Source organism: Orbicella franksi, chromosome 9 (assembly GCF_964199315.1).
Source record: "Orbicella franksi chromosome 9, jaOrbFran1.1, whole genome shotgun sequence".
Taxonomy (NCBI): Eukaryota; Metazoa; Cnidaria; class Anthozoa; order Scleractinia; family Merulinidae; genus Orbicella; species Orbicella franksi.
The window spans coordinates 19,370,040-19,397,232 of NC_138153.1; the positions used below are offsets into that span (position 1 = coordinate 19,370,040).

At 39.6% G+C, this 27,193-nt stretch overlaps 2 protein-coding genes across 2 annotated transcripts in view; one reads left to right on the forward strand and one right to left on the reverse strand.

The window, feature by feature from the left end:
* The window catches only part of LOC145497955 (uncharacterized), a 107,274-nt gene that overhangs the window by 71,954 nt on the left and 8,127 nt on the right, over positions 1–27,193 (forward strand). Inside the window, exon 4 of the mRNA XM_081477832.1 lies at positions 1,966–2,073. Coding sequence (XP_081333958.1) covers positions 1,966–2,073 — 108 coding nt within the window. The remainder of the gene's footprint in view (positions 1–1,965; positions 2,074–27,193) is intronic.
* Positions 11,310–26,743, reverse strand: LOC145498016 (uncharacterized). Its single transcript, XM_081477891.1, has 2 exons — positions 26,177–26,743; positions 11,310–12,489 (listed from the first exon to the last, which is right to left on the reverse strand). The coding sequence occupies exons 1-2, from the start codon at positions 26,233–26,235 to the stop codon at positions 12,195–12,197; spliced, it is 354 nt and encodes a 117-aa protein (XP_081334017.1). The 5' UTR covers positions 26,236–26,743; the 3' UTR covers positions 11,310–12,194.

Consider the following 27,193-nt stretch of genomic DNA (forward strand, 5'->3'; position numbering starts at 1 on the left):
AAATAACTTATCTCTTTTGAAGTTATATCACCCTTATTCAGTAGAGTCTCTCTCAGAATTTGTTTCTGTCCAATCAGTTAGCCAATAATATTACGTTACTTTCGTCAATAACAAAAAGGAGTCCTTTATTAATTTGTAATTAAAATGGGCCCTTTCACTATTAACGCCGCGGAATTCGAGACTATCTGTGTTACTTATGGAGCAAGTGTTGGTTAGGAAAGAAAGTATGTTTCGCACCAGGTCATCAGTGACTTACAATAGTTGGCAGGCATTATCAAAATCTCTAGTTTCATCGAAATATTTAATTTGTAATGATGTTCAGTCCTCTTAATTGTTGTCAAGGCAACCGTTTCTCGGAAAACACGGAACACATACACCTGACACATAAACAGGGATCATCTCGCTGATCAAGCTGACTCAAAGATAATGCTTGGGGGGAGGGAAATGGTTTTTTTTTCCATGAATTGAGCCCGTTGCACCAAGTTGTTTCAGGTGAAATCTCGAACAGGGTTTTTAATGACAAAAACTTTACTTTTCCTGGTGCCATAATGCTCGTCATGCTCGAGGAGCGTGAAATGTTCTTGGAGGCGTTTTAGTTAGTCAGACATAAACAAGCGATAGTTATTTCTTCTGCAGTGTTTGTCACTGTTTTAAAGAAAAAGACTCCGTGATTCCGAGAAATATCTTTCCGTTGATCATTCGAATGACAAAAGCATAATTTTAACTGATCGCAGGAGGGGAAATTTGCCTTCCCTGAACCGATCCTCCTAAATTTTGTTTGCAAGACGATTCCGAGAAATGTTTTCCCTTTGATTATTTAAATGATATATGCAAACCTTTTGGCTGCTTGGAGGAGGGAAGATTTCCCTTCACTAAACCGATCCCTTAAACGACTTATTTTGTTTGCCGGCCGAGATTGTGTTCTATATTATATATATGACTAAAACGGCCAAGAGTAGATCTCGTAGACTCGCATATCTTTTCCTAAAGCTCAGTGTGAACTATCGTGTTTTAAACGTCAAGATATACGTATTAAACAATTGAGTTAGTTTCTTGGAATTCTTTGTGTAATCAGCTTCTCTCCTTTGCCTTTATTGACTTCTACGAAAGTGTTTTTCCGGTTATTCTTAGAAATGACTCAACAAATATTTTGGCCAATCGAAATTGGAAGTTGAAAATTTCCCTTCGGTTTGTCGCCTTAAATAAATAGTCTCTAGCGCATGCTGAAAACGTAGCTTGCATCTAGAGTCACACGAAGCGAGAATTACACATCGATGGCACACTGTAAATGGTGATGTTCGTTAGAGCTACTTTTAAGATTTATGAATGCGTACGAAAGGTCACTAAACAAACTCAGCCTACTAAATCGAGGACAATTTTATTCACGATTAGACCTACTGCTTTCTTCCATGAATAATTTCAAAGCTTGTTGAAACATTTATTCTCGACTTGATGTATGCTTTGCTACATCCCACTTCAGTCAATTTGATACATTGCAGAAAATTTTCAATTTCTAAACCTTTCGACTATAACGGCAGAATATCAAGGTAACTCTTGGCCATCTACAAACACTGCCTTAATAGAGAAAGTGCTATAACAGCTGCCCTCCCGCCCCCCGCCCCCCTCCCCCACCCTTTCCCGGCCCTAACCTCATCGCCAAAAGTGAAAACTTATAAGGTTAATAAGTCGTTAATTCCCTAAATCAACTGAGGATAAATAAAAATTTGAATAGTGAAAAAGCTCTTTCATATTGAAAACTATTTCAATGTTCTTCAAAACTTTAAAAATGGAAATTCTCCAGCAACGGTTTTTCAGCCATAGAATTAGGGGAAGGGGGGTGGTCATTTCTTAACCACTTTCTCTGAAAATCTAGCATTCTGAGCCGCCATTTGGTATATTCATAAAGACCCATTTTTTTTGCTGCACCTTTTTTCTTCATTTCAATGCTATTATACGTATGTTTAGGACGTCACTCCCAGGATATGCAGGGTCACTGGACACCTCACGGCCATCCCTCACCATTCCAGCAGCAATCGTGTCTGAGACAGGAGCAGACGCAACGTTCACTGCAAGGTTAGTGCGCCTTGGGATTCGTCTTTGACTTGGAAAATAGTATTTACCAAGTTCTAACAAATGACTAAACTTGCCACAAGTTGACCTTCGCTCAGTCCTTCGCTTAATCATTTCTGTCGAGAGGAGTGAGAGGGAAAGGACTTTTAGAAAGTCTACAACTGGCAAAAAATCAAACACTTGGTGAGCAAATCGTCTTCCTCTCGAACAACTCGTGATCAGTTCGACTTCAATGCGCAAGCGCCTGTGAACATGTGTGAGAGACTTATGCACTGATCAGCAGATGTTTGAAGTGTCCAACAGGAAGCGAAGGAGTGCGCGAAGGTTATCAGTATTTCACACATTGTCAAGCGTTATCCCTTATAGATGCATTGCGTGGCATGTTATTATGTTAAAAATGGTTAAAAATTAAGTGTAAACTATACGCAAAGGACAAGGAGATTTTTCTAAGCCGTTGGACCCTTTCAGGTTTAGCCTTACAACTTTTTCGTATCTAACCGTTTCGCCAAATTTGATTCTCTCTGTGAGTAATACTCTGAGTACCCTCTCGATATCACACAATTTTTATAAGCGCTACTAGAAGTTCAGTTCCAAAAAGTTTTACCTGCCCGTGAAAACCAATAATTTTTATTGCCTTCCCACATTGTGGGAGGTAGTGCGCTGGTCTCCGGATCAAGCGGTCCGGATTCGAGCCCTGGCCGGGGACATTGTGTTGTGTTCTTGGGCAAGACACTTTACTCTCACAGTGCCTCTCTCTACTCAAGTGTACAAATGCGTACTGGCGAACTTAATGCTGGGGTTAACCCTGCAATGGACTAGCATTCCATCCAGGGGGGAGTAGAAATACTCCTAGTCGCTTCATGCTGCAGAATCCGGGATAAGCTGCGGCCTGATGGGCCACTTGGCTCATATGCAGACTTTACTTTTTACTGGAATGTTTTAGTATGGCTATTTAGCTATCACTGTCTCTGATTCTTGTCTGTGTGTCCTATTTCTTGATTAACTTCAGCCAGTGAACAGATGCTTTATGACATTTATGAAAACACCATTGGTATGATTGAAGAACTGGAAAAGCATGAAGATCACGGCAAGTCGGCAGGTTATTCGGGACTGTTAAGTAACAGAGCTCCGCCACCCAGGAGGAGAGAGAAGCATGACGTAAGTTTACTGGCTCCTTTACTCATGCGTCTCACCGATACAAAAATTCTGCTACTCCTTCCCGTGGGTGGGACTCACATGCCATGTGAAAAGGTCGGGGATGCTCGTAAGACAATTTGAATTAAACCCTTAAAGGAGATCAATGTGGGCTCGAGCCCGGCTTTATTTGACCCCTAAAACGAAAATGGCAGCATTTTAAAATATACTATGACGGCTTAAACTAGTGGTGTTTCGTCCTGGACGCCCTTTTCAAGTGAGACCAAAAATCCATGATTTACCCCATAAGCGAGAAGACGAACATCCCCGACCTTTTTATACGGGAGTACCTCCAGAGTGCTACTTCTACAACATGTTCAACTAACTCTTGCACTAACACAACCACTGACCACTATAATGACAACTACCAAAGCCACTACCACTAACTTGGCCAATACTACATGCCAACTGATGCATGCTCGCCATCCCGCTCAACCACATCTAACAATAATTGAAATGGCTCTGAGTCGGCGAGTAATATTGGATGATATAAAGTACAGCTTGTGTTGTGATTAATTTATTTGATTCAGAATTTGTTCTGTAATTCTTTCATTATTATTTCTGATAGATCCTCTTTTTCAAGAGATAAAATGTTGATTTCCTCTTCTTTTTTTTCTTAGTGAGTAATTTTCTTTTCATTTTCAGGTTACAGCCATAATCGAAGGTCAACTTGTTGCCCTTGACGGTCAAATGACGTATGCTCCAGCCGATGTTACAAAGACGGCCAGAATGAAAATGCTGGATAGAACTCTGTTGTGGGTGGCAGCTCGAGATGAGAAAGAAATCCCTCCGGGACTCGCAGATTGTTACGCGAAGAGCCTGGTGCAGTTACTGACCGAGCCGGAATCCATGAAATTACCGGAAAGACAAAGACCGCCGGATCCAAGATCAGCCCAGTAGGTGCTGGTATTGGTGATGATTTTGTTGTATTAGGTTCTGCGGTATCATAATGGAATTTTCAATTGAAACCGCATATATATAGCGGAGGGAAATCCGTTAGGCTCGATTATCAGTCGCTGTTTGGGAAAGAAGCTCGAGCTCCTCCCCCGAAGAGGAGGACCTTAGATCGGACTAAGGACCTTAGACCAGACTCGAAAGGGCGGCGGAAATCGAGCCTAGAAATGTGGCTGGAAATGGGAAACTCTTTAACCGGTTTTAATTTCTTAGTAGGTTAGACGAGGCGGCAGTAAATAACTTCCTTTACCATTATGCCCAAGCCAGACACCAAGGAGAACTACAAGACAAAGAGTTCTATGATAACCCCAACAAGAAAGCTGCTCTGTGCGATATGAGGCAGGGAAGAGACCACCACAATGGTAAAAAGTGTCTTGTTATATTTGCATAATCTGATTGAGATAACTGACTGGCCTCCTCAGTATACAGAAGCTCTTTGGGCTTGTCACGCAATTTTTCTCCCCCAGGAGAGGAAGAAAGGTTGCGTGACGCGCCCAGAGAGTGTCTGCAAATTCGTAACAACAACAACACTCGCGTCTATATAATAAGTAGCTCTTGTTTTCTTCTTCAATCTTTGGTTAGGAATAAGGCGTCTGGTGAACCTGGACCGTAATGATGCAAGATTCCGCGAAGCTCTTACTAAGCAAGGCAAAGACGCTATGGATATAAGCTAGATTCTTGTTTGTTTGTTTGTTGCTGAATGAGTAGCAGGCATGCCTTATACGACAAGTGTAATACCGTCCCGGCTTAGCATTGTAAATGTTCACCGTATTTGTTAGTTTTGTTTTGTTAGGCAGTATCATCTATCGTGTTTACGGTGTTGTTGCTGTTATTGCTGTAGTTGTCAACGATTGTACATTGATTTTTTTTCCCGATCGTCTACTGTAGTTCTTTTTCTGATTTATAATACCGCATTTGTTGGGAGTGCATCAACAGCTGATCAGAAAGGCCCTTCTTGCACTTTCAATTTTCTGAACAAATTTCATGCAGTGTTTCAAGCAGTCTTCAACGAACTGCAGAAAACTAGCCAAGATCGATATGCAAGTGATGTAAACGACATATTTATTAACAGAAGTGATGTATGTAACTTAAATTAAAAGCGTGCAAAATAAAGTACGACTCAAGATAACATATTTTCACATTTCCACTGCTCTAAGGACTCAACTACGCTGCTTTTGTAAACCAGATTACATCAGGTTTGTTCTATTATGATTCAAGATATCTCTCAGTTACAATGTGTGAAGCAAATACACATGAAGTCCACAGTTACTCAGTAGTAAGTAACTCAAACATTTCCTTTACGCTTTATCTCTTCGAAGTTATTAGTTACTGCAGAATATCTGTGTTATAATTCCCAGGAATACTTAGGCCTGATAGTACCTTTTGGGCCGAAAAGGAACTATAATCCTGATCAAAAGTCTTGGGACACTTTGCGCTTTTGCCAGCATATGATCTTTCTGTCCAACTCGCCCTCCCCACCCCCTACACAATGTTGATGTCGAGTCATCCAAAGTAGACCCACTATTCCAACATTCTTTTGGCGGGAAGGGGGGTTCGGCAAATTAAATAATGACTTCCTGCCTCAAAATAATGCCTCACCTGTTGTCGTTTTGTCAAGTGTCCCAAGGACATTTGGCCAGGGTTGTAGCTGAGTTAGTTACTAGATACTGTGAATCATAACCCACCCATTAATTTTCGCGCGATTTTATTGAGTACTGTACGTCACGTGGTGTAAATCACCGGACATTTTTCACGCAATAACCCCCACCTGCGTCGATAATTGTCCTCCGATTACTTCCGTCGAAAACAAACAAAGCCAGCGTGAAAGAATTTTCGACTTTTAATCTTTATTATTTTACTTGCAGGGGAAAAAACAACTCGTCTCGTAGAGTCTGTTTTATTGAGATTAAAAAGCTGATCACAAATGCTGTTCCGGAAAGTGCAAAGTGCAACAAAATACGAACGAATGAGTTTAAACTAAAAAGCGCTGAGTTTTCGAGGTTTGATCTAAGGGGCGCGTTGCGAGGGTTTATTCACATGATACTTTATCAAGGTTTTGGTCCAATTACAGGGGAAATAAAGTTAATGAAACCAATTAAATATACTTGCTATCGTCAGTCGCACGCATTCACCATCACATTAACAGTTCCTTTTTGCGAGCAGTTTCCGCGCCATATGAAAATTAATGACAGGCTTATAAAATAAATAAACCCGTTTCTGGCTTGCTGGTATGTCGGCTGATAATGCCCTTGGCTGAGACATTGTCCTCAAAATTTCACATTTGCCCTTGAAGCTTCGCTTCTCGGCCAAATTTTCATTTTTCGGACAATCCCTCAGCCGCGAGCATCCGACATACCAGCCGCCTGAAGGGGTTTATTTACTAAGTATCTGTCCTATACTTCCCAAGAATACTTTACCTGATGGTATTCGTATGTCAAACTGTACCCATAGCGAGACCAATCGAGCCTGACATGCCGTCCAGTAGTTCAAGAGTCAGTGCGTCCTCTACTAAAGGATGGGTAACTTGATTATACATGCGATGTCGCCCCCAGAGTGCCCGCGCTTTTCGTCAGCGGTGACTGAACGGGAGACCGTAAACACGTCATGTTACTATCATATAGTGGTTTGACTAAGACCTATATAGGGATATCTATAGCTAGGGATTCATACCGATACATAGCCCTCCAGAGCTATACATAAACCTACACGACTATACATACCCCTACTCAGCTATATATAGCCCTAAAAAGGTATACAAAGCCCTATAAAGTTACATATGGCTCTACACAGCTATACATAGCCCTACACAGCTATACATAGCCCTATACACAGCTATACATAGCCCTATACACAGCTATACATAGCCCTATACACAGCTATACATAGCCCTACAAAGCTATACATAGCCCTCCACAGCTATACGTAACCCTGAACACCCATACATAGCTCTAAGCACCTATACATAGCCCTACACAGCTATACATAGCCCTTCAAAGCTATACATTACCCTCCACAGCTGCATACGGCTATACATAGCCCTACACAGATATACATACTCCAACACAGTTATACACGTCCATACATAACCCTACAGAGCTATATATAGCCATACAAAGGAATACACAGCCCGTGCACATTTATATAAAACCATAGCCGTACAACAGCCATACACCAAGGTCTGAATAGGGTTAACCAACTAGCGACAAATGGCGAAATATGTATAGCCGTGTATAGCTGTGTAGGATTATGTATAGCCATGTATAACTGTGTAGGGTTATGTATAGATATGTATACCTGTGCAGGGTTATGTAGAGCCATGTATAGCTGTGTAGGGATCTGTATAGCCATTTATAGCTTTATAGGGTTATATATAGCCATGTATAGCTGTGTAGGGTTATGTATAACCATGAATAGCTGTGTACGGTTATGTATAGCCGTGTATACCAGTGTAGGGTTATGTGTAGCCATATATACCTGTGTAAAGTTATGAATAGCCATGTATAGCTGAGTAGGGTTATGTATAGCCGTGTATAGCTGTGTAGGGTTATGTATAGCCATGCATACCTGTGTAGAGTTATGAATAGCCATGCATAGCTGTGTAGGGTTATGTATAGGCATGCATACCTGTGTAGAGTTATGAATAGCCATGTACACCTGTGTAGGGTTATGTATAGCCACCTATGCCTGTGTAGAGTTATGTATAGCAAAGTATACCTGTGTAGGGTTCTGTATAGCCATATATAGCTGTGTAGGGTTATTTATAGCCATGTATAGCTGTGTAGGGTTATTTATAGCCATGTATAGCTGTGCAGGGTTATGTATAGCCATGTATACCTGTGCAGGGTTATGCATAGCCATCTATAGCTGTGCGGGGTTATATATAGCCATGTATACCTCTGCAGGGTTATGTATAGCCATGTATAGCTGTGCAGGTTATGTATAGCCATGTATAGCTGTGTAGGTTATGTATAGCCATGTATAGCTGTGTAGGGTTATTTATAGCCATGTATAGCTGTATAGGGTGAAATATAGCCATGTATAGCTGTGTAGGGTCATATATAGTCATGGAAAGCTGTGTAGGGTTATGTATAGCCGTGTATAGCTGTGTAGGGTTATGTATAGCCGTGTATAGCTGTGTAGGGTTATGTATAGCCATGTATATGTGTTTAGAGTTCTGAATAGCCATGCATAGCTGTGTAGGGTTATGTATAGCCATGTATAGCTGTTTAGGGTTATGTATAGCCGTGTATAGCTCTGTACAGTTATGTATAGCCGTGTATAGCTATGTAGGGTTATGTACAGCCATGTATACCCGTGTAGAGTTATGTATAGCCATGCATAGCTGTGTAGGGTTAGATGATCTGATGACAGAGGGAGGTGAGGACAAAGCGTTGCTAGACTTATTCACCAAACGCTCTCATCATCAAAATATCACCGTGTTGTACTTGTGCGAAGACATGTTTCCACCAGGGAAATACGCTAAGAGTATTTCCAGAAACGCGCACTACACCGTAGCCTTCAAAAATCCAAGAGATCAGTTAGGGATGAAGAATTTACTGCTTCAAGCTTTTCCCACTTGCTGGCAAGACATGTGACCGAACGACCGTTTGGGTACACGGTCCTGGATTTACATCCCGCCAGTGATGACAGGAAACGCGTATTTAGTCACCTCCTGACGCACGTAGGATACCCGCGCTGGCATCTAAGAAAGAAAGAGAATGTCTGATCCTTGACCAAAATGGTATATTAAATATCAGTTTAATCGACTCGGCTCATTTGAAGTACGCTGTCTTGGGTGAAGGTTGACGAGAATCATGGATGATCATTCAACAGATATTTTTGGCCCCGTAGAAGATAACAATGATGAAAAGGTAGAAGAGGAAGAGGAGGTGGAAGAAGAGGAGCCTGAAGAGGAACAGGAAGCAGAGGAGGATAGTAACAGCTCCGGAGAGGAAGAAGAGGCGAACGACGATGAATCGGATCCGTGGAGTCCGTTACGTCAATATGTCGGGGAAGATATCAAAGAAACCTACCTGAAAGAAGTCCAGCAGTTCCTGGATAAGGGAAGATCCCAAAACTATGCCGAAAATGCTGCTTTCAATGCCCTATTACCTGTAAGTAGACGAAGGCTACGAAGGACTTACTTAGAGCGTCTAAAATGGACTTATCGTATCAAACACGACGCAATACACCGTAAAGTCATGAAGACTCTTCGACGCTTTATTGAGGAAGACGACATGGATTTTGAGGAAGCAGCCGAGTCGGCAGTGGCAAAGCGGAAATTCCTGTTAAAGAGATTAATGAAAAAGAAGTTACTCCCCGACGACGATGACGAAGAGGAAGTAGAAGAGGAGACCTGAATCAGCCATGTGACTCTTATAAGAGTGTGTGGCTCCAGAGTTTTAGTCATTATTTGTAACACGCCACATATGCAAGATGACTTGCTCCAATCAACTGTCAGGGAATGACCAGAAGGTAGTCTGTAAAAAGGCCTACCACAAAAAATATTATTCAAGGAACAGAGAGCGAATTCTGCCCCAACAATAGAGATATCGTGCAGAGAACGTCGGAATTCTCAAAACCCGTCGTAAAAGATTGTATGAAAACAACAAGGAACGACTCGCCAGCAGACAGAGAGCCTGTTGTCAACAGAACAAGGGGCACATCAGAAATTACCGAATACAATGCTGTAAAAACAACAGGGAACGGATCAACGAATATTGGAGAAGTTATTACGTGAAGAATGAGGAACGGATCAGGCAAAGACTTCATGACCAAAACCAAAGAAAACTAAAGCAGAATATCGTGCGTTTTGGGGCCAGGGACCAAGACTCTGTGAAACTGGAAACGAGTCTAGTTCCCAACACTTTGTGGAATACCGACAGTCAAGACTTAAAATTATAATCAATTCTCCCCTTGGAGTTATTATTATTCAATAAACGTTATAAAGAATCAACAATTTAGCAATTCATTTCCACTTGAAACATTTCAATTGTATTTTATTTTTCTTCTCACCTTTTACCCTATATATTTTTGCCTTCGCTTATTATTCGTTACTCGTCAAGGATTGCATTTACGCTAGATAAAATTATTTCTGTTCCATCTTTTTAATAGTGCTTTCTTATTTGAGACACAATGACCAGCTTTCTGTAATTTTAGCGCTAACAATTTGGACATTAAAGTTCATTTGAAAAATTGCGTGATGACAATAGAAACCGGTGTTTTTACTCGATCAACATGGCAATGACGTCATATCTTTTCATGTTAGCGCAAAAGTTTTGATATTAAAGTTCGTGACATTTGACATTGTGTGATGTTTGGTTTAATACTCTCCTTAAGAGAGAGGCAATAGGGAAGCCCAGCTATAAGTACTTTAACTCATTTTGATTGGTTCCCGATGATTTCATCGTCCCATGATGCTTTGCACCACCCTATAAAGGCTAGACTCGGACCCAAGTCTCTCCGTCTTCATCATGGCCGCTTGCCGGACGGACCTTTGTCGTTTAGGACCACGGGACACTGTAAGTATCGAGTTCGAAGTTGCATGACAACTTTTGCGTGACCCTGGCGTGATTTGTGTCGCCATGGAAATCCGTGAGACCGATCCCAGTCCTCCGTCGAGGCTGGGTGAGCTGTTCTCCAACATGGCCGACTTTCGTGAGCACCGCCATCTTGAATTCTTAATTCGGCTCCTGATTGGCTGAAATTTGTGGCGGCCATCTTGGATTTGGATAACAATAGAATCCATTGTTCTCCAAACAATAGCCTATTTTATTATATAGCTAGCTCCGCGAGCGGGCAAGATGAATCAAATCCTGCGCTGTGATTGGCTACCCGAGCGGGCAAGATGGAGCTATCTTGCCCGCTCGGGACTACCCGCCGTGTCCCGCGAGAAAAATTTCCCCGAAAGCAATATAATAAATCCTTTATTGACCAAGCTTGTTCGGCCAAGATGGCTGGATATTGGCCTCGTTCTTTTTTTGCGAGTTTATGGACCTCGACTCCCTCTCGGTCCATAAACTCGCAAAAAAAGAACTTGGCCAATATCCAGCCATCTTGACCTCACGCTTGGTCAATAACCCATATGTCTTTCTCGGCTCCTGATTAGTTACGGCCCATATGAGCCACTATTACTACTTATGTAGGGTTTTGTATCCCTCCCTATAAATATCCCTATTTTGGATTACGTTGAACCACTATATGATAAATACACTACTTACCTACCCAGGCGACGCTCTTGCTCAAAAACTGGAACCAGTATGTTGGTTCCGGTCAATTTCGTCCCAGAGCCGGGTAGTGCACTGGATAGAGGGTTTGCCTCCCAACAATGTCGCCCGGGTATCTTAGAATCCCGGACCCTGCGGAATTTTTTGATAGTGGGTTGGGTTTGTAGCTGGTTCTTGTCATTGCTCCGAGGATTCTGTTCTGTTTCCTTCCTTTTAAAACAACAACTATTTCCAAGTTTTGATCTGGAAACAATGGACGCATAGCCACTCCGTGAGGTGCCACTGATAATTTCCATCTATTATTTATTTCTTTTATTGTTAACTTCCCGAACTAAAAGGACACTGACTCAATCAGCCGAAAACTTGTCACAACATGCATGCTTCAAGTAGCATATGCAGCAAGACATATTTTACTTAATTTATTTATGTTTTAAGCTATGAGATAGAGATTGCTATAGCTATATTTTCGTGAAAACCGTCTATTTAAAACTCAAATCAACGATGCGGTGTATTCAGAGCAGATATCGATTTGTATTCCAAAGCTTTCTTCATGTTTTATTCGCACTCTACCGAGAGAAGTTCTACTATCAATAAAAGGACATTGTGACAAACTGCAAAACAAGATGTTCTACCTGAAACAGCCCAAATAAACCATACTATTTATGCAATGATGGTGGATGCATGTTCTCACAATGTATAAGTGTTTGTACCAAAGGAATGCGAAAACTACACTCCCAGTCTCAAGGATGTTTAATTTCTGTTGTACTGCTTTTTCAAATTTGCCATCAGCGTCGTGGCCCATTCAACGCTGGAATATTCGGAATGCAACATTGCCGTCGCTAACGCGTGGTTGAAGCCTTCATAATCAGCTGATAGAAAATGAGTGCTTCGATGAGGTCCCGTACGATCTCCACAGTCAAACTTCCAGTTCATGATTAAGTCGTTATGCTGGTCATACGTTGAGTTGCAGCGGAGTCGTCCCTCTTCGCTAATGAACATAGTAGTCTTGTCTTTGGCGCAAACCCAGTTAAAGATAGCTCCAATACTAAAAACAAAAGACAAAAAAGCAGGAAAGGATCAAATCTGTTTCAGTAAAACATTCAGATCATTTTGACCTTTGATTTGGAATGTTCCCAGCATGGTCAATTGAACCCAATCGAACTGTACTTCAATCGAACTAAATCGAACTCAATCCACGGATTGAGTTCGATTGAGTTCGGCAATTGAACCAAATCGAACTCACACAAAAATAATTGGACAATCGAACTAAATCGAACATTTGATTTCTGGACTCTTGACTTTTGGTAAAACTGGAGTTGAAAATCTATAACAAGTTTTTCGAGGCTCGAGTTATTTCAGTATAACTCGTGTTTTTCGTGTTTTTCGTGTTTTCGAGACCAACTAACATAATCTTTGTTCAAGCAAATTTACTTACCGAACGCAATCCATTGGATTGTGCTCGATTAAGTTCAGCTGCCGAACCCAATCGAACACAATCTAATGGATTGGGTTCGGTTGGGTTCGATTGGTTCGGAAATCGAGCTGACACAAAGTTCGGTGTTCGATTTGGTTCGATTACCCAATTCAATCGAACAAGCTTGTAACGATGCTCACATGTTAACACTATTTTAATAATGTTTTAAAAGAGAGACATTTAATTGTCCCTTGTAGAAGGTTATCTGGAATATCTAGAATTTCCTCTGTTAAATGTATAGTAATATACACGAAAAAATTACTCGATTCTGATTGGCTGAGAGCAGTGCAGTTCAACTGTAACACCAGTGCAAAAAGTGTAACACATCGTAATTCTGGATTGTGATTGGCTGAACGAAAATAGGACATTTTCTAAGCCAATGATATCACGTAAAATGATGACGTAAATTTTATGCGGAAATAAGCGTATCTGCGAGAAAGCTATTCCGATTCAATCGCGATTTTTTTACTTACTACGAATGCGCTGCCTTGAACTGGGTTCTCTCGGTAACAAGAAAAGATGTCTGAATTGCGGGGTTCTTTGCATCGTTACGTTTTCTAACATACATTTCTAATAAAAGCCAACCATAATTACACTGTATTCAATTATGAAGAAACTTAGCACAGATAGTTCGGCCAATGAGCAAATTTAACAATCTGACGTCAATTTTTTAAATGTCTGTCCTCTTATTGATGATAAATTGCGTCATAACATTGTCAAAGTGGTTCCGCAATAAACTTTGACAATGTTATGACGAAATTTATCATCAATAGGAGGACAGACGCAGAAAAAAACTGACGTCGATTTGTTTTTTTACAATGACAAGACCCCAAAATGGTCGAATGCGGGGAATAAATGAAGGGAAAAGACGCCGTAAACTTGCCGTAAACAAGGATAAGTGAATTTTATTCAAAACGTCAATAGCTTTTCTCGCTTTTTTATTGGCTACTTAAAAAAGTTCAATAAAATCTCATTGGTTAAAAAGTTGACAGTTTGACAGCTGAAAGTTGATTTCGCATAAATTAAAATTTTATCTGCGTCTGTACTCTTATTGATGATAAAAATAAGCCAATCAGCGTGCGAGAAATTAGGTAGTTATTGTAAAAAAAAGATCGCTGTAACGATGTCATGTTTCCTCTTTGTGAGTCTTGTGCGCGCGCTGAATCGCATTAGCAAGAACGCGCGCGAAAATTGTGTTCGGCAATCTTAATCTCCATTGTTAATTCAGTTTGTTGTATAGCAAGCTTACTCACTTTCGACGTATGTATGCAACTAATGTGGGCCTGCATAAGGGCCCCCGCAAGCAAGGAAACCTGACAACTTTAAATACTTAAAAAGATGTTTTCTCTTTTTCACGCACTCGCAAATTTTCCTACGCATTTCCACAACATAAACGACATTTCGGTCAACACGAAGCTGTGTCTTCTGTTTGTTGAACGTAATCCATGCCGGAATCGAATGAAAGTTATTTAAAGTTAAGTTTCCTCAAAAATCATCGATTAAGATTGATATCCGTTTTGGTCAAGTTTATGGTGCTAAAGGTAATATTTTGCGAATAGCATGCAGTAAGAGACTGTGCAATAATTATCAGGAGGGGAGCTGTAAAACCAGACGGGGTGGGGTCGCTATGTAAACTCATATCATAAGGGGGGGGGTGTAACATGTAAACTTCTTTTTTGAATAGCAGGAGTGGCGAAATCTACTTTTCTTATGGGCAAGCTGACTTAAAGATTCGAATACCACTTATGTCTCACCAACAATGATATTCATTTTTCTCTGGAACTGATTTAATATGAATAAAACGAAATCTATGTCATCAAAAATATAACAAAGATCTAAGAGTAATTAGTACCAGAGCCGTGTGCAATTTACCCATCTGGTTACATGGCATTTCAGCTTATTTTTAATTAACACATCACGGGTAGATCCAGGTTCTCAAGAAGGGGGTGTTTCATTATAAGAAGTAAACAACAGAGGGATTGTCTCTATAAGTGTACAGAAATTTTCAGTACAAAATGAGTGTCAGGTCAACTTTAGGACACACCTGGACATGATTTATAAACTGACGCTGTAGGCATCATCGCGCGGATGCATTCATACCACTAGTGATCAAGCTTGATCAAATCGATAGGCTTCTTCGAATTCTTCCGAGCGTACAAGTGAAGCGATTGCTTGTATCTGGAAAACTAACTTCTTCTAACAATAACGAACTGCAGAAGATGTGCAAGGAATTCATGGTTGATGAGAGTGCCTGCAATAGTTTTGTGCAGCACAGTGATATAGAGGTTTAAAATTCATGATTTTCTCGAAGAAGTATTTCATTAGACAAAGTTTAAGTTTGTGTATTTTTCGAACAAGGACTCCAAAGCATAAAAACTTGCCTTTGTTTTGTATGATAGCTGAATGTAATATTTTCAGAAAGTTAAGGCAGCTCCAAATGAAAACGTATCATTTTTGAGCAGAATCATATCATTGAGTGGAGATATGGAATCCAGTCCTGGTCCTGCAAATGAGTATTGCATATCAGTACCTTTTATATCACCCACAAATTCTGTCTGTTTATTAGAATTGAGATTGTCTCAGTTAGGCAGAACTGCACTTGATGTTGAAGGAGGTGGTGATTGCTTTTTTAGGGCTGTATCATATCAACTCTATGGAAATCCTAATAGTCATTTCTATGTGCGCAGTGTTGGCATTCAGTATTTAGTGAATCACCCTGAACAATTTTATAGAGAATCAAACTGAGCATTCTTGGCAAGGTTATTTGGAAAGAATGTCATGTCAAGGAACATGGGCTGATGCTATCATAATTCAAGCTGTTGCCAATTGTCTTAATTTATCAATTGATATTGCTGAATCAAATCCAACTTTTTCTCCAGTTACTGTTGTTGAACCAGTGAATGTTACAAATGCCCTAAACATTTACATTGGACACCTAGCTGAATTTCATTATGTTTCCATAGTAGAAAACAGAACAATGGAGATAAGAGACAACAGCAAACAAACAAAGAAATGCAAATGAAAACAAACCAGTTGATAACAGTGAAAAACGTAAATCTTACAGAAGAAAATACATGAGAGAATACATGAAAAACAGAATAGCTGATGATAACTTTAGAATAAATGAGAATCAGAATGGAGTACAAGGCTGCAACATTAATAGCAAAACATATAGGAACAAGAAACACCAGGCTGCTAAAAGAACAAAATTGAACCCAGAACATGTCAGAGAAATTGAGCAGCGCTCCTTCAGAAAACGAAAATCAGACAACCCGCAGCACATAAGGCAAATAACCAAACAGTCGGTAAGAAAAAGACAAAAGGCTGAGGTTCTGGCAGGTGTATCGCTACTAACATGTAGTAGTCATGAGTTGCAGCCACAAGAAAACAAGTACGATGCAATTTCTATGATAAATTTGTTTTACAAAAACATTGCTTGTGGCCCAGAATATGCATGCACTTGTTGTGACCAATTGTGGTTCAAGTGCTCTGTAGTGAAATGTGATCCAAACAAATATAGGGCGTGTTCACTAGACATTGTCGAGTCCTGTTTTACTGGTTTTAAAAGTGTCAATGACACTAAATGGATCCGTCTGACTTGCAATAAAAAAAAGTCTAAAAAGAGTCTGAAAAAGCAATTGTCTAACTTGCAATAAAAAAGGTCTAAAACAAGGCAGGTTACCCATCTGTTCTAAAGCCAATAAGATGGGTTTTGCTTATAAGCCTAATGTATTGAATTTCACATCACTAGAGGAGCGACTAATATCACCTCGTATACCTTTTATGCAAATCCGTGAACTATCTAGGGGTGGTCAATTGTCTATTCATGGAAACATTGTCAATGTGTCAAGTGATGTAAATTCGACTGTTCATTGTCTCCCAAGGCCGAGAAGCAAATCACAGACCATTCCAATAAAACTTAAAAGGCGACTTGGTTACAAGCATCACTATCAGTTTCAGATTGTCAGACCTAAGAAAGTATTGGATGCAGCCAAATATCTTGTAGACACTTGTGAATTATTTAAAACTGAAGGCATAAAAGTGCAAAATGCATGGGTAGATGGCATAACTTCGCAACCCATGAAGAGTGGGGTGAGTTTGTTCAAAACCCTAACACATCCAGTGCTGATGTGCAAACTAATGAAATCTTCACAAATTGTCAAAACAATATTTGCACTGCTGATGTTCATAATCCAGACTGAGAAAAAGACACTAAAAGGATTACCAGTGTTTCCTGTCAAAACGTTATATATATTAGATGAAGACCTTATTTCTATAAACATGCTCAACTAATGGCTGCTTATTAACATGATGCACTTTTCAAGTTAACACCTTACAAATGCAACACTTCTTAGTTCCAAAAGGTGCAAAGGACAGCACTTCATAGAATAATTACCACATACCATGAGGTAGCTCGAAGGAGCCTTTGATTGGAGATACGTATCCTATTTGTAAGTTTGTAGTTGAATTTTTTAAGTTTCTTCTCTTTGCATACAAATTTAAGTTGCTTACGATAGTTTTTCTAATAGGTATCACTAATGAGATTTCTTGTTCCCATTTACTACTGAAATAGGCTTAGTAAATAAGTTTTTCATTTCCGCAAAATATTGAAGGGAACCTGAAAAATCGATTTATCCATGAGAAAATGTTTACCGCGTGACTGGACTTTTTTTGCCCTATCGAGGAAGTGTTTCGAAATTGCAGAAATTACTTGTTGGTAGTTTAAGAAGTCCTACTATATTTTGTACGTCAAATTCTTGGAAGGACAAGTACCCTTCCATTCTCACTGAGAATGTCTTGAAAAGACAGAATTCCATCTTTGAACCAGCTTTTCAATTAAAAATATCGGTATGCTCCCAATGAAAATTTGTGTTTTAAACAATATCATTTCTTGTCCACTGAGCATAAATAACAAAGATCGCTGCTCGCAAGTTTGGCTTCAAATAATTTGCTTTTAGTAAAAACTATAACATGTTAAATTTTGTATTGAAACATAGTTTACTTTGTTTCTATAGTGATGGAGAAGGCTAGGTTGAAGTATTTGCTTATTTGGTCCGGTGTTAACCCATTGGCAGTAAGGCGTTGTTTTGTGGTGAGTTCTTCAAATATGTGCTTCACGAAACTTTTAATTCGTGGCACTTTCAAGTTCTGCCATGGTTTTGTAAGGTCTTGCTGTACACCAGTTCGCCTTATTGCCTTTTTATATTCTTGTGGAATAGCGTTTATTACTCCATAATAGGTCAAAAAATTGTGGTACCGGAGGTTAAATTCTTCATAATTGAGGACGTTCGGTGACCCCTATTTTTCTTTTGATGGATCATTTTCTCTACTGAATTTCTACGTTTAGCGAAAAAATGAAGAAAATCTATCGATAAGAAGTTTGGAGTTTTTGCAAAATGCGTTTATCTGTGCGGCGGTTTCGAATGCCTCTTGAAGGGTTAAGTTTTGTGAAAACGTCTGAAACGTTGGTAACATTTGGAATTATTTACTCAACAGACCCTGTTCTACAAACTACGACTGAGGCCCTGTTTGGGGTTTTAGGTATAGGGGATAACTGGCAAAATAATTTTAGGGATAAGGGATAACTGACTAAATAATTATAAGGATAAGGGATAACTGAGACTGAGTTTTAGGGATAACAAAAAATGGCTCTGATTTCTCAATTGTCACACGTTTGGTCACTTTTGCTGAGGATTTGTATCACCGGCGACCGGTTATGAACAGTAACGGGTCATTTATTAGTTCAAATTTAAGCAAGATGGGTCAGATGTCCAAGATTTGCTCCCAAGCTCTTTTATTCGGTCAGCCGCTGACCAGAGAGGAGAATATTTTAAGATAACGTCATATAAAACTATAGAGTTTTTGTATAATTATGCGGTATTAGGTGATCTATTAAGAAACGGGTCGCTTTACACTTTAAAATTGCCACCTATTGTCAAATTCCAAAGATAATTAATTTGGGGATAACAATCTCGGGAATTTTAGGGATAAGGGATAACTGCCCCAGGAATTTCTGGGCTAAGGTATAACTGAACCCCTCTAACAGGGCCTCATGACTAAGACTGTTTGTCTCCGTTGACTCACCTTCGATACTTTTAACTTTAAACCCCTGTAGACCATGCTGAATTACGTGCGCCAATTTTTCAAAATCGGGGTAGTTTTCCACACGCTTTATTTCTGAAGCGAAGTCGGTGACCCCAAATTTTTGGTTTGCATTTCTGACACAAGTAACTCAATGTCTGACTGCAGTAAAAATTTTAAAAAAATCTATCTACTGGAAAATTTTCGCGCGAACGTCCTTGAGGTATAAGCTCCTTTATCAAAGCAAGTACGGAAAAATCGTCTTGTTATCAATATTAATATCTTTGTTATTCCATATAATCGTTTTATTTGTGCATGGCATTTTATTATTCCGCAAATCCTTAAACTCGAATCACTATTGTAGCATTCTCTCATAAAAGAGTAGTATTTATGCTCAAAAACAAAACAAGATCCAAGGCATACGCTAGTTTCATGTCCGGTGGTATCGGAGTTCTGGGAAATCTTCCTTGATTGGTATGAGACTCATACAGCAATAAAGCTAGAATTGTCAACCGTTAAAATCTTACATGATATCATTGATAACGACCGCCTCATGTAAGTTAACTAATCACCTCTTACTACATGCGAAATACTATATATACTGTTGTAGTACTAATGAAGAACCATTGTCTTTTAGTGCTTTACATGTAACAATAGTGATAAAAGAAGCTGAAATCGAAAAACGAATATCAACGAGGACTAAATAGGGAACTTGCGCATATACGACGACGACGGCAAGTACGATGTCTATTATAGACTGCGAGCAGTCTTTCTTTTCCTCGAAAATCCGTGGGGAAGAACGAAAAACAAGTAAGCGTGCGATCGTGTCTGCGAGCGTGACGTGTGAGCGGCGATGCCGCGAGCCGCTAGTAGCGCGGGCGTCCGAAGACGAGCGAAAAGAGAGACTGCACTGGTTTCATACAACGATTTGGATGCTACTTTGACAGGTCGCATCAATGACACCTCCGCCCTGTTTTGAATATGACACTCCCATGTCCAATTTTTTACGCGAATCTATCGAAGCTATATCTAGTAATAAGTTGTGATGAATGGTTCGACAGATTGCAGCTGATGACCTCTCAAGAATGTTCATACTGCTCGGTCAAACGCCTTTAACTCTACTTTGAAGTCCTTCCATTACCACAGTCCTTCAAAAACAAGTGAAAGCATAAAACTAATAAAAAAGTAGCAAGATCGAAATTCAAAAAAGAGCGGCAAGTGTCACGAACCGTAGGGGTCGCACCGTAGGAGACAAACATTACAACAGAGTTTTAGCGTGCGCTGCATGTCACTTATAAAGGTTATTGTCGACAGATGTGCATCATAACTTGGTAGACCGACCAATAGAAGACTGCTCACAGTCTACGCCAATTAGAAAGTGGGTTTATATTTTACTTTTAAATATATATATATTATTTATTGATTTATTGATTTATTGATTTATTCATGAAGAAAACACAGTACAATAAAACATAGAGTACAGTAAATTCCATACAAGAGGAAAACTACGGCACTTTGAGGACTACAATACATATAGAAATAAATTGATGCAAGACGCTACTGATTAGAAATTTGAAAACCATGACATTGACACAAAGTAAGTAAATTAATTTGTTCTGTTGAGACGTTGGTGGTGGCAAAATTTCTGGAACAAAATCTTTTAATATAAGGCATTTCCATTTCTCATCAAAGAGCTTGGCTTTTTCTTTTTTATTGCAATGTACCTTTCAGTCATTATGATTTCTCGAAGTTGTTTCTTAAACAGCGAGAAGAGTAAAGATTGCTCATTTAGGTTACATTTATACATGAAGTATTTTGCCACCAACAAAGCCAAGCTTAAGGGTTGATGGTGCTTGAGTGGGTTTGAAGCTCCCTATAAAATTGTTGAGTCTGGTAACTGAATGTTTTCACTGGTGACTTGCGACCACCAGTCAAAAAATTCATTCCAAAATAAAGCTACATTGGAACACTTTAAAAACATATGCTGGATTGTATGCTGTTCACTTTTACATAGATAGCGTATATCATCAGCTATAATATTGGCTCTTTTAAGTTTGTCTTTAGTGTAGATGATATTGTGGTTTATCTTGAATTGAAACATTATTAACTTTGTATTTTTCGCAACAGAAAAAGGCCATTTATATCATTTTTGGATTTCAGAAGGCTCCACTCCGTAACTAATAATTCGATTTTCATTGGTAGGTGGTTGAAATTTTTTCTCAACAATTATTTTGTGCAGAGCAGCGTTGGAAAGACTTTCTTCATTGTCGTACCAGTTCTGTTTCCGTGTTTGCCTCTGTCTACCAGTAGGCGAAATTTTCCATTTATTTTTAATTGCACTGAGAAGGCCATAGTAAACAGTGAAACTAGATTTAATTTTGAAAAGGTTAACAAATACTTGATACGTCAGGAATTTTCCGCCATTAGGGTTTAAGAGGTGTTTAACTTTTGTAACACCCGCCTTGTGCCATGACTCATATAATATTGGCCTAGCTGCGATTTTTATTTCATGGTTGTTCCATATTACTGCATCGTATGGATCTGTTTTTTCTTGATTTATTTCAACTTTGATTTTTTTTATCATTTCCCAACAATTTAAAATTTCTGAATAGAAACAAGGAATGTTGTTTGAATTGAGTTCTTTGGTTTTATAACTGCATGATAATAAGAACTTAAAACCGCCTAGGTGTCGAGTCATGTAATTTGGGATGATTTTCCACGGCGCATCCATTTCTTTATTAAATCTTCTCACCCATGAAGCTTTCAAGGCTTTATTCATCGACTCAAACTCACTCATTTTTAATCCACCCACATTCTTGTCTCCAATTAATGTTTGTTTTAATTTTATGTGGTTTGTTCTCCCATATAAAATCCAATATGGTTTTATCAACCCTTTTGCTGAAATTTTCAGGTAATGATAAAACTGAAGCATTGTATATTACTTTAGACGACCCAAATGACTTGACAATGTTGATTTTCCCAAGCAGAGTCAGTTTCCTCCTTTCCCAGGAGTTAAGGATTTTTTCCAAATCTTCTAGTTTGTTATCAAAATTAAGACTTTCACATTTGCTTCTATCGTTGGAGAAGTGGATACCTAAAGCATAAACAGAATTTTCTGACCAGCGAAACTCAAATAATGTGTCTTTCCTTGTTGCCCAGCGGCCCAGCCACATGGCCTCTGTTTTAGATTTATTCAATTCTAAGCCCGAGCAGCCTCTGAAATTTTCTGTCTCAAGTAACGTCTGCACTGAATCTAGATCTCTGAGAAGAAGAGTAGTGTCATCTGCATATAAGGTATTTCTTATTTCCTCTTCTCCAACCTTTATTCCCTTGATGTTGCTATTCATTTGAATTGCAAGATTAAGCAGTTCTATTCCTAGAACGAACAGGAGTCCTGATAACGGACAGCTTTGTCTTACTCCGCGTTTAAGGTTAAAAAAAAGGGGATGCAAAACCGTTGTTTGTAACACAGCTAGAAATATCCGTGTAAAACACTCTAACCCATCTTTTGAAATCTTTCTTGAAGTTAAAAACATCCAAGACTTTGTGCAAGTATTTATATTTTACTTTGGAATTTTTCATTGACGTAGATCTATTCAGTGTGTTTGGGAATAGCCTGCGTAGCTCGGCGGTTTAAGCAATTTTTTACGCAATTTGAGCGCGAGCGTATAAAGCTGCTAAGCCGTGAAAACGAGCGGCGAAGCCGCGAGGAACCGCCTGCCCGGATTGCCCATATTTTTTATTGCCGCCCCCTATTTAGCCTATTACATGTTTTGACAACTTGATGGCAGGTTTTGCAGATCGTATTGACCCAGCCAATCAGAGCGTAGATCGTAATAGGAAACTTCCAACTTGGCAGGGAAAAGTCTCTGTGATACTTGAAGTTTGCAAAATTTTAAGAACACTTAAAGAATAAACCTGAGGCGGAGGCTGAGATTTTGAAAAGAATATAATTTTGTGTATTTAAAATTCATAATGATTACAATACAGTTAAGTTTCTAATCCTAATGTAAACCGTATTAAATTCTTCGCTTCTCTAAACAACCAAACTAGCCCAAAACAACAAAAACAGCACTAGCCAAATGTTTGATCAACATCATAACATTTCTGCAAGAAGTTATTTGCATTGTATCGATGGTTTTTAAATTCCTGCAGGCTAGCTCTAAAATTCCTTTAACACCATCCAGACACCAAATACATTTGACAACAGAACTGTCATATGCTATAATCTAAGAATATTCACAAGGACATTTTCAACCTAAAACTGGCAGAAAAATAAAAATATTCAGCCTCGGCCGCAAAAACAATATTATCATTAGAAAAAAAAAAAGTGTAAGAATTGAAATAAGCCCAGTCTTAATATAGATGGAATACGTGTCCGGACACAAGAAAACTGAAACGATTTTTTGTAGAAACAACAACAGTCACAGAAAACGAACAAAAGCTCCTCTTAGATTTGAAATTCAAACATAACAAACGCTTCTAACTCTCTCATCCCGCTCTACTTTGTTTCCGTTCGCAGAAAATCTAATAGCACATGAATATAGAACAAAAAAAAAAACAGCACATAAGGCCGCTTGTGGCGAGCTGCAGCTCGCCAGCTGTCGGCAGATGTGTACTTCAATAAAAGCTTGAATGTCCATTATTTATATTTTCCCAGGCTTATCTCTACTTCTATGGTATGGGTTACATCTTGCAAATTAAAATCTAACGAAAAAGATTCACCTTTCCAATCGTTAACAGCAGTCTGATCCAACATCCCTTGAACTGAACTGCAATAGGCCCTTTGCACGATCCGGTTATATGGTACAAAATCACACATGCTGGCACGCAAATTGTACAGTGGGACTTCCAATACAAAGTACAGTGTAACCCCGTTAATGCGGACACCAAAGGGACATGATAAAGTGTCCGCATTATCCGGGTGTCCGTATTAAGCGGGCTAATTTAAGAGAAAATATATGAGCTTTTTAGCTGTCGGGACAAAGAAAACTGTCCGTTAGAAGCAGGCGTCTGTATTAAGCGCGTGTCCGTAGAGCGGGGTTTCACTGTAACTCGTACCAGTCCACCTTGACCTGCCTTTGTTTTGGAAGTCCCCCTGTTGCTTCCCAGCATGTGTGATTTTGTACCATGTGACCGGATTGTGCAAAGGGCCTATACAACCTCCCATACGTGTAAACACTGGCCACATTCGCAATATTTCGTTAGGATGTATTTAAACCAATCAGCTTGTTCGTATGAATGGGCCAATCAGCAAGGGTGACAGTTCAGCCTTGCCAAGGTTATTCTCCCGCCCGCCATTTTGAAAAGTGGAGAAGGCCCTGGGGACAAGGTTGGCCCGAAGTATAGACAATAACAGAATGCGCATGCGCTCGAATCAGCAACCGAATCCGGCATTATCGTCCCCAGGGGCCGCGCTCCTTTTGGTCAGCACCCAGAATCGCGACCTCTGGCATGGTCCAACACCGGAAGTCCGCGATTCACGGACTTCCCGTCACTCTGCTCATGCTCAGAGTCAAGTCTGACAAATCTGATTGGTTTCGGTCTCATTCTACTGTGTTTACAAAGCCATTCAGAACCGGAATCTCACTGGACCTATCCAGAGGTCGTGATTCTTGGTGCTGACCAAAAGGAGCGCGGCCTCTGGAGACGAGAATACACGGAATCCAGCAGAATGTTTGTTGCCGATCGTGGTTAATTAAGCTTCAGGGATTTCAATTCCTGGTCTTTCGAAAATTCTTACGTGCTGCAGGTAACCGAAGGGGTTCATTTACTCGATCGACTCTGGTCATTGTCTGGTATCCGGACAACTTCAATCATTCTCACCTAATATAAACTCGGTCGGTGAAGGTGCTGATTATTGCTGATTATTGCAACTCGTAGGAATGGGAAACTGTATCTTTTAGCAAGTTTGCTGCAGTTTGGTACAGAAGAGCAACTTTCTTAGCACTTACAGTTAGAACTATTATAATTATGCTTGTCATACAAATGTTTTTATTTGACTCGCATCTCAACTGGAAGTTTATCAAGTTGCTAACAGGTTGTGACCTATAAATTCTGTTCGACTAAGCCGGGAATGTTTTAATGGTTCCGACTCTTTTAGGAAGAATATTTCACTCCTGTACAAATTTGACATTATAAATCTGTTCAAAAAAAAAAATTATAAATCTGTTGAAATATCTGTGCCTTTTCACGGAGTTCAGTTCTTGTCATGATGAAATAATAATAATAAAACCACTAAGAAACCACCCTTTAGATGTGGCCAAAAAAATAGGTGGAAACGTATTCCTCATCTAAGCACGAGACCCCGAGGAAAGGGTACAATACTGTAACGCAGGACATTTACAATCATACATACAAGATGTTATAACAAAAGCTTAATAATAGAAAAAGAGGACGAACACGAAGACTGGCTAACCTAGAATAACCTAAATCTCCCGCCAAATGCCTAAATAGTCCCTAGACGTCCCATGACAGTCCGCGAGCGTCACCATCGTGCCGTCAGAATGATACTTTCCGACTAATTCGTTCCCCGATCGTCAGAAATTACATTTGGCCGTTGAGAATTTGAGTGCTTTGTAAGGCATTGCTTGGAGTTTAAATAACGAGGGATAAAAACGCGCAACGAAATATAATGTTACCTTCTTTTGAATGAAATAAAGAAAATGTACTCACCTTGCCTGGTTTCTGTTGTCCATTTGGTATATTTCACCGACAACAATAAAAAAGATTGCGACCCAGTATGTTTCAATTTTTAGAAATTCATTTTCAAACCCAAATCATTTTCAAGTGAATAGGATCTTTTAGGATACATTTTTCTCTTTTTAACACGAACAAGGTAAAAAACCTGAACAAACAGCCAAGCTTCGAAAAACGGTGTTTATTAATGTCTTCTGCAGCGCCTCGAGCTCGCCCTGATCAAACAACTTCCCCTACCCCTCCCATATAGTGTCAAACTCCCTCCCCCAGTATCAGCCACTGATATCAAATTCACGTCCCCGGGGCGCATCGACTAGTCAAATGCCAGGGGTACTACTGGGGTATGCCCCGGGGGGGAGATGTTAATGTCTCTATTTGATCGATACATTAGCAGCATCTAGACTGTTCAGGAAATAAGATTAAATGTACTTGGATTCATCAGCGAAAGCAAAACACCAATCACAACTGCTGTACTGACCTATTATTCGGGCATCCTGTTATGGGGCAAAACATCCTCAGTTGAAACCACCGTGGCATTTTGAAATTTTCCTTTGAGTCTTTTAGTTTTCACTCAAGCGTTCGCTATTAACTCTGTGGCTTCTGGTGACAAGTGCTGTAATCTTATTCAGTGAAGTCTTTCTTAGAATTTCTTTCTGTCCAATCAGCAAGCGAGTAGTATAACTTCCGTTAATAACAATGGAAAGATGATGGGCCTTTTCCCTGGCTATTAACTCGGGACTTTCTGTGCTACTGATGAAAGTGAAAGTGCTTGTTAGGAGTTAAGGTAGTTGTATGTTTTGTACCACTGAGGTAAATAACGACAAAGTGAACCTGACTGAATTATGAAAAATTTGCTTTGAGCTTTAAAGCATTGACTGTAGTTTCGTCGAAAGATTTAATTTGTTATGATGTTCCTCTTGTTGTCAAGGCAACCGTTTCTGCGAAATCAAGAGATCATCACTCAAAGAAGTGGAATTGAGCCCGTTGTACCAAGGTGATTCAGATGAAATCTTGAACAGAGCTTTTGATGACAAACTGACCTTACCTTTCTTCGAGCCATGTTGTACGACGACAGCGAAATGTTCTAGAAGCTCACATGAAAAGCGATAGTTATTTCTTCTGCGTGGTTTGTATTTAAAGAAAGAAGACTCTGTGATTTCGAGAAATGTTTTTTCCCTTTTGTCATTTGCACGACATAAGCAAAATGTTCGGCTGATCGCAGGAGGGGACATTTCCCTTGGCTGAACCGATCCCCTTAAACAATTGCACCCTATGTTGTTTACAAGACGATTCCACGACGAAGGGACATTTCCCTTCAACACCCGACCCTTAAACACCTTATCAGTTTGTTTGCCGGTCGAGATTGTATCCTATGATACATATATGATTAAGATAACCAAAGGTAGAGCTCGTAGGCTTACATATATTTGCCTAAAGCTGATCGAAGGGGGTACATTTCCCTTCGCTGAACCGATCTCCTTTAACAATTACACCC

Excerpts from the sequence above, each read along its gene's own strand:
- LOC145498016 (XM_081477891.1), bottom strand. The coding sequence starts at position 26,235 with ATGCCACGGTGGTTTCAACTGAGGATGTTTTGCCCCATAACAGGATGC. Across the intron at positions 12,490-26,176 it reads ACAGGATGCCCGAATAATAG|TATTGGAGCTATCTTTAACT; the intron begins GTCAGTACAGCA and ends TTTTGTTTTTAG.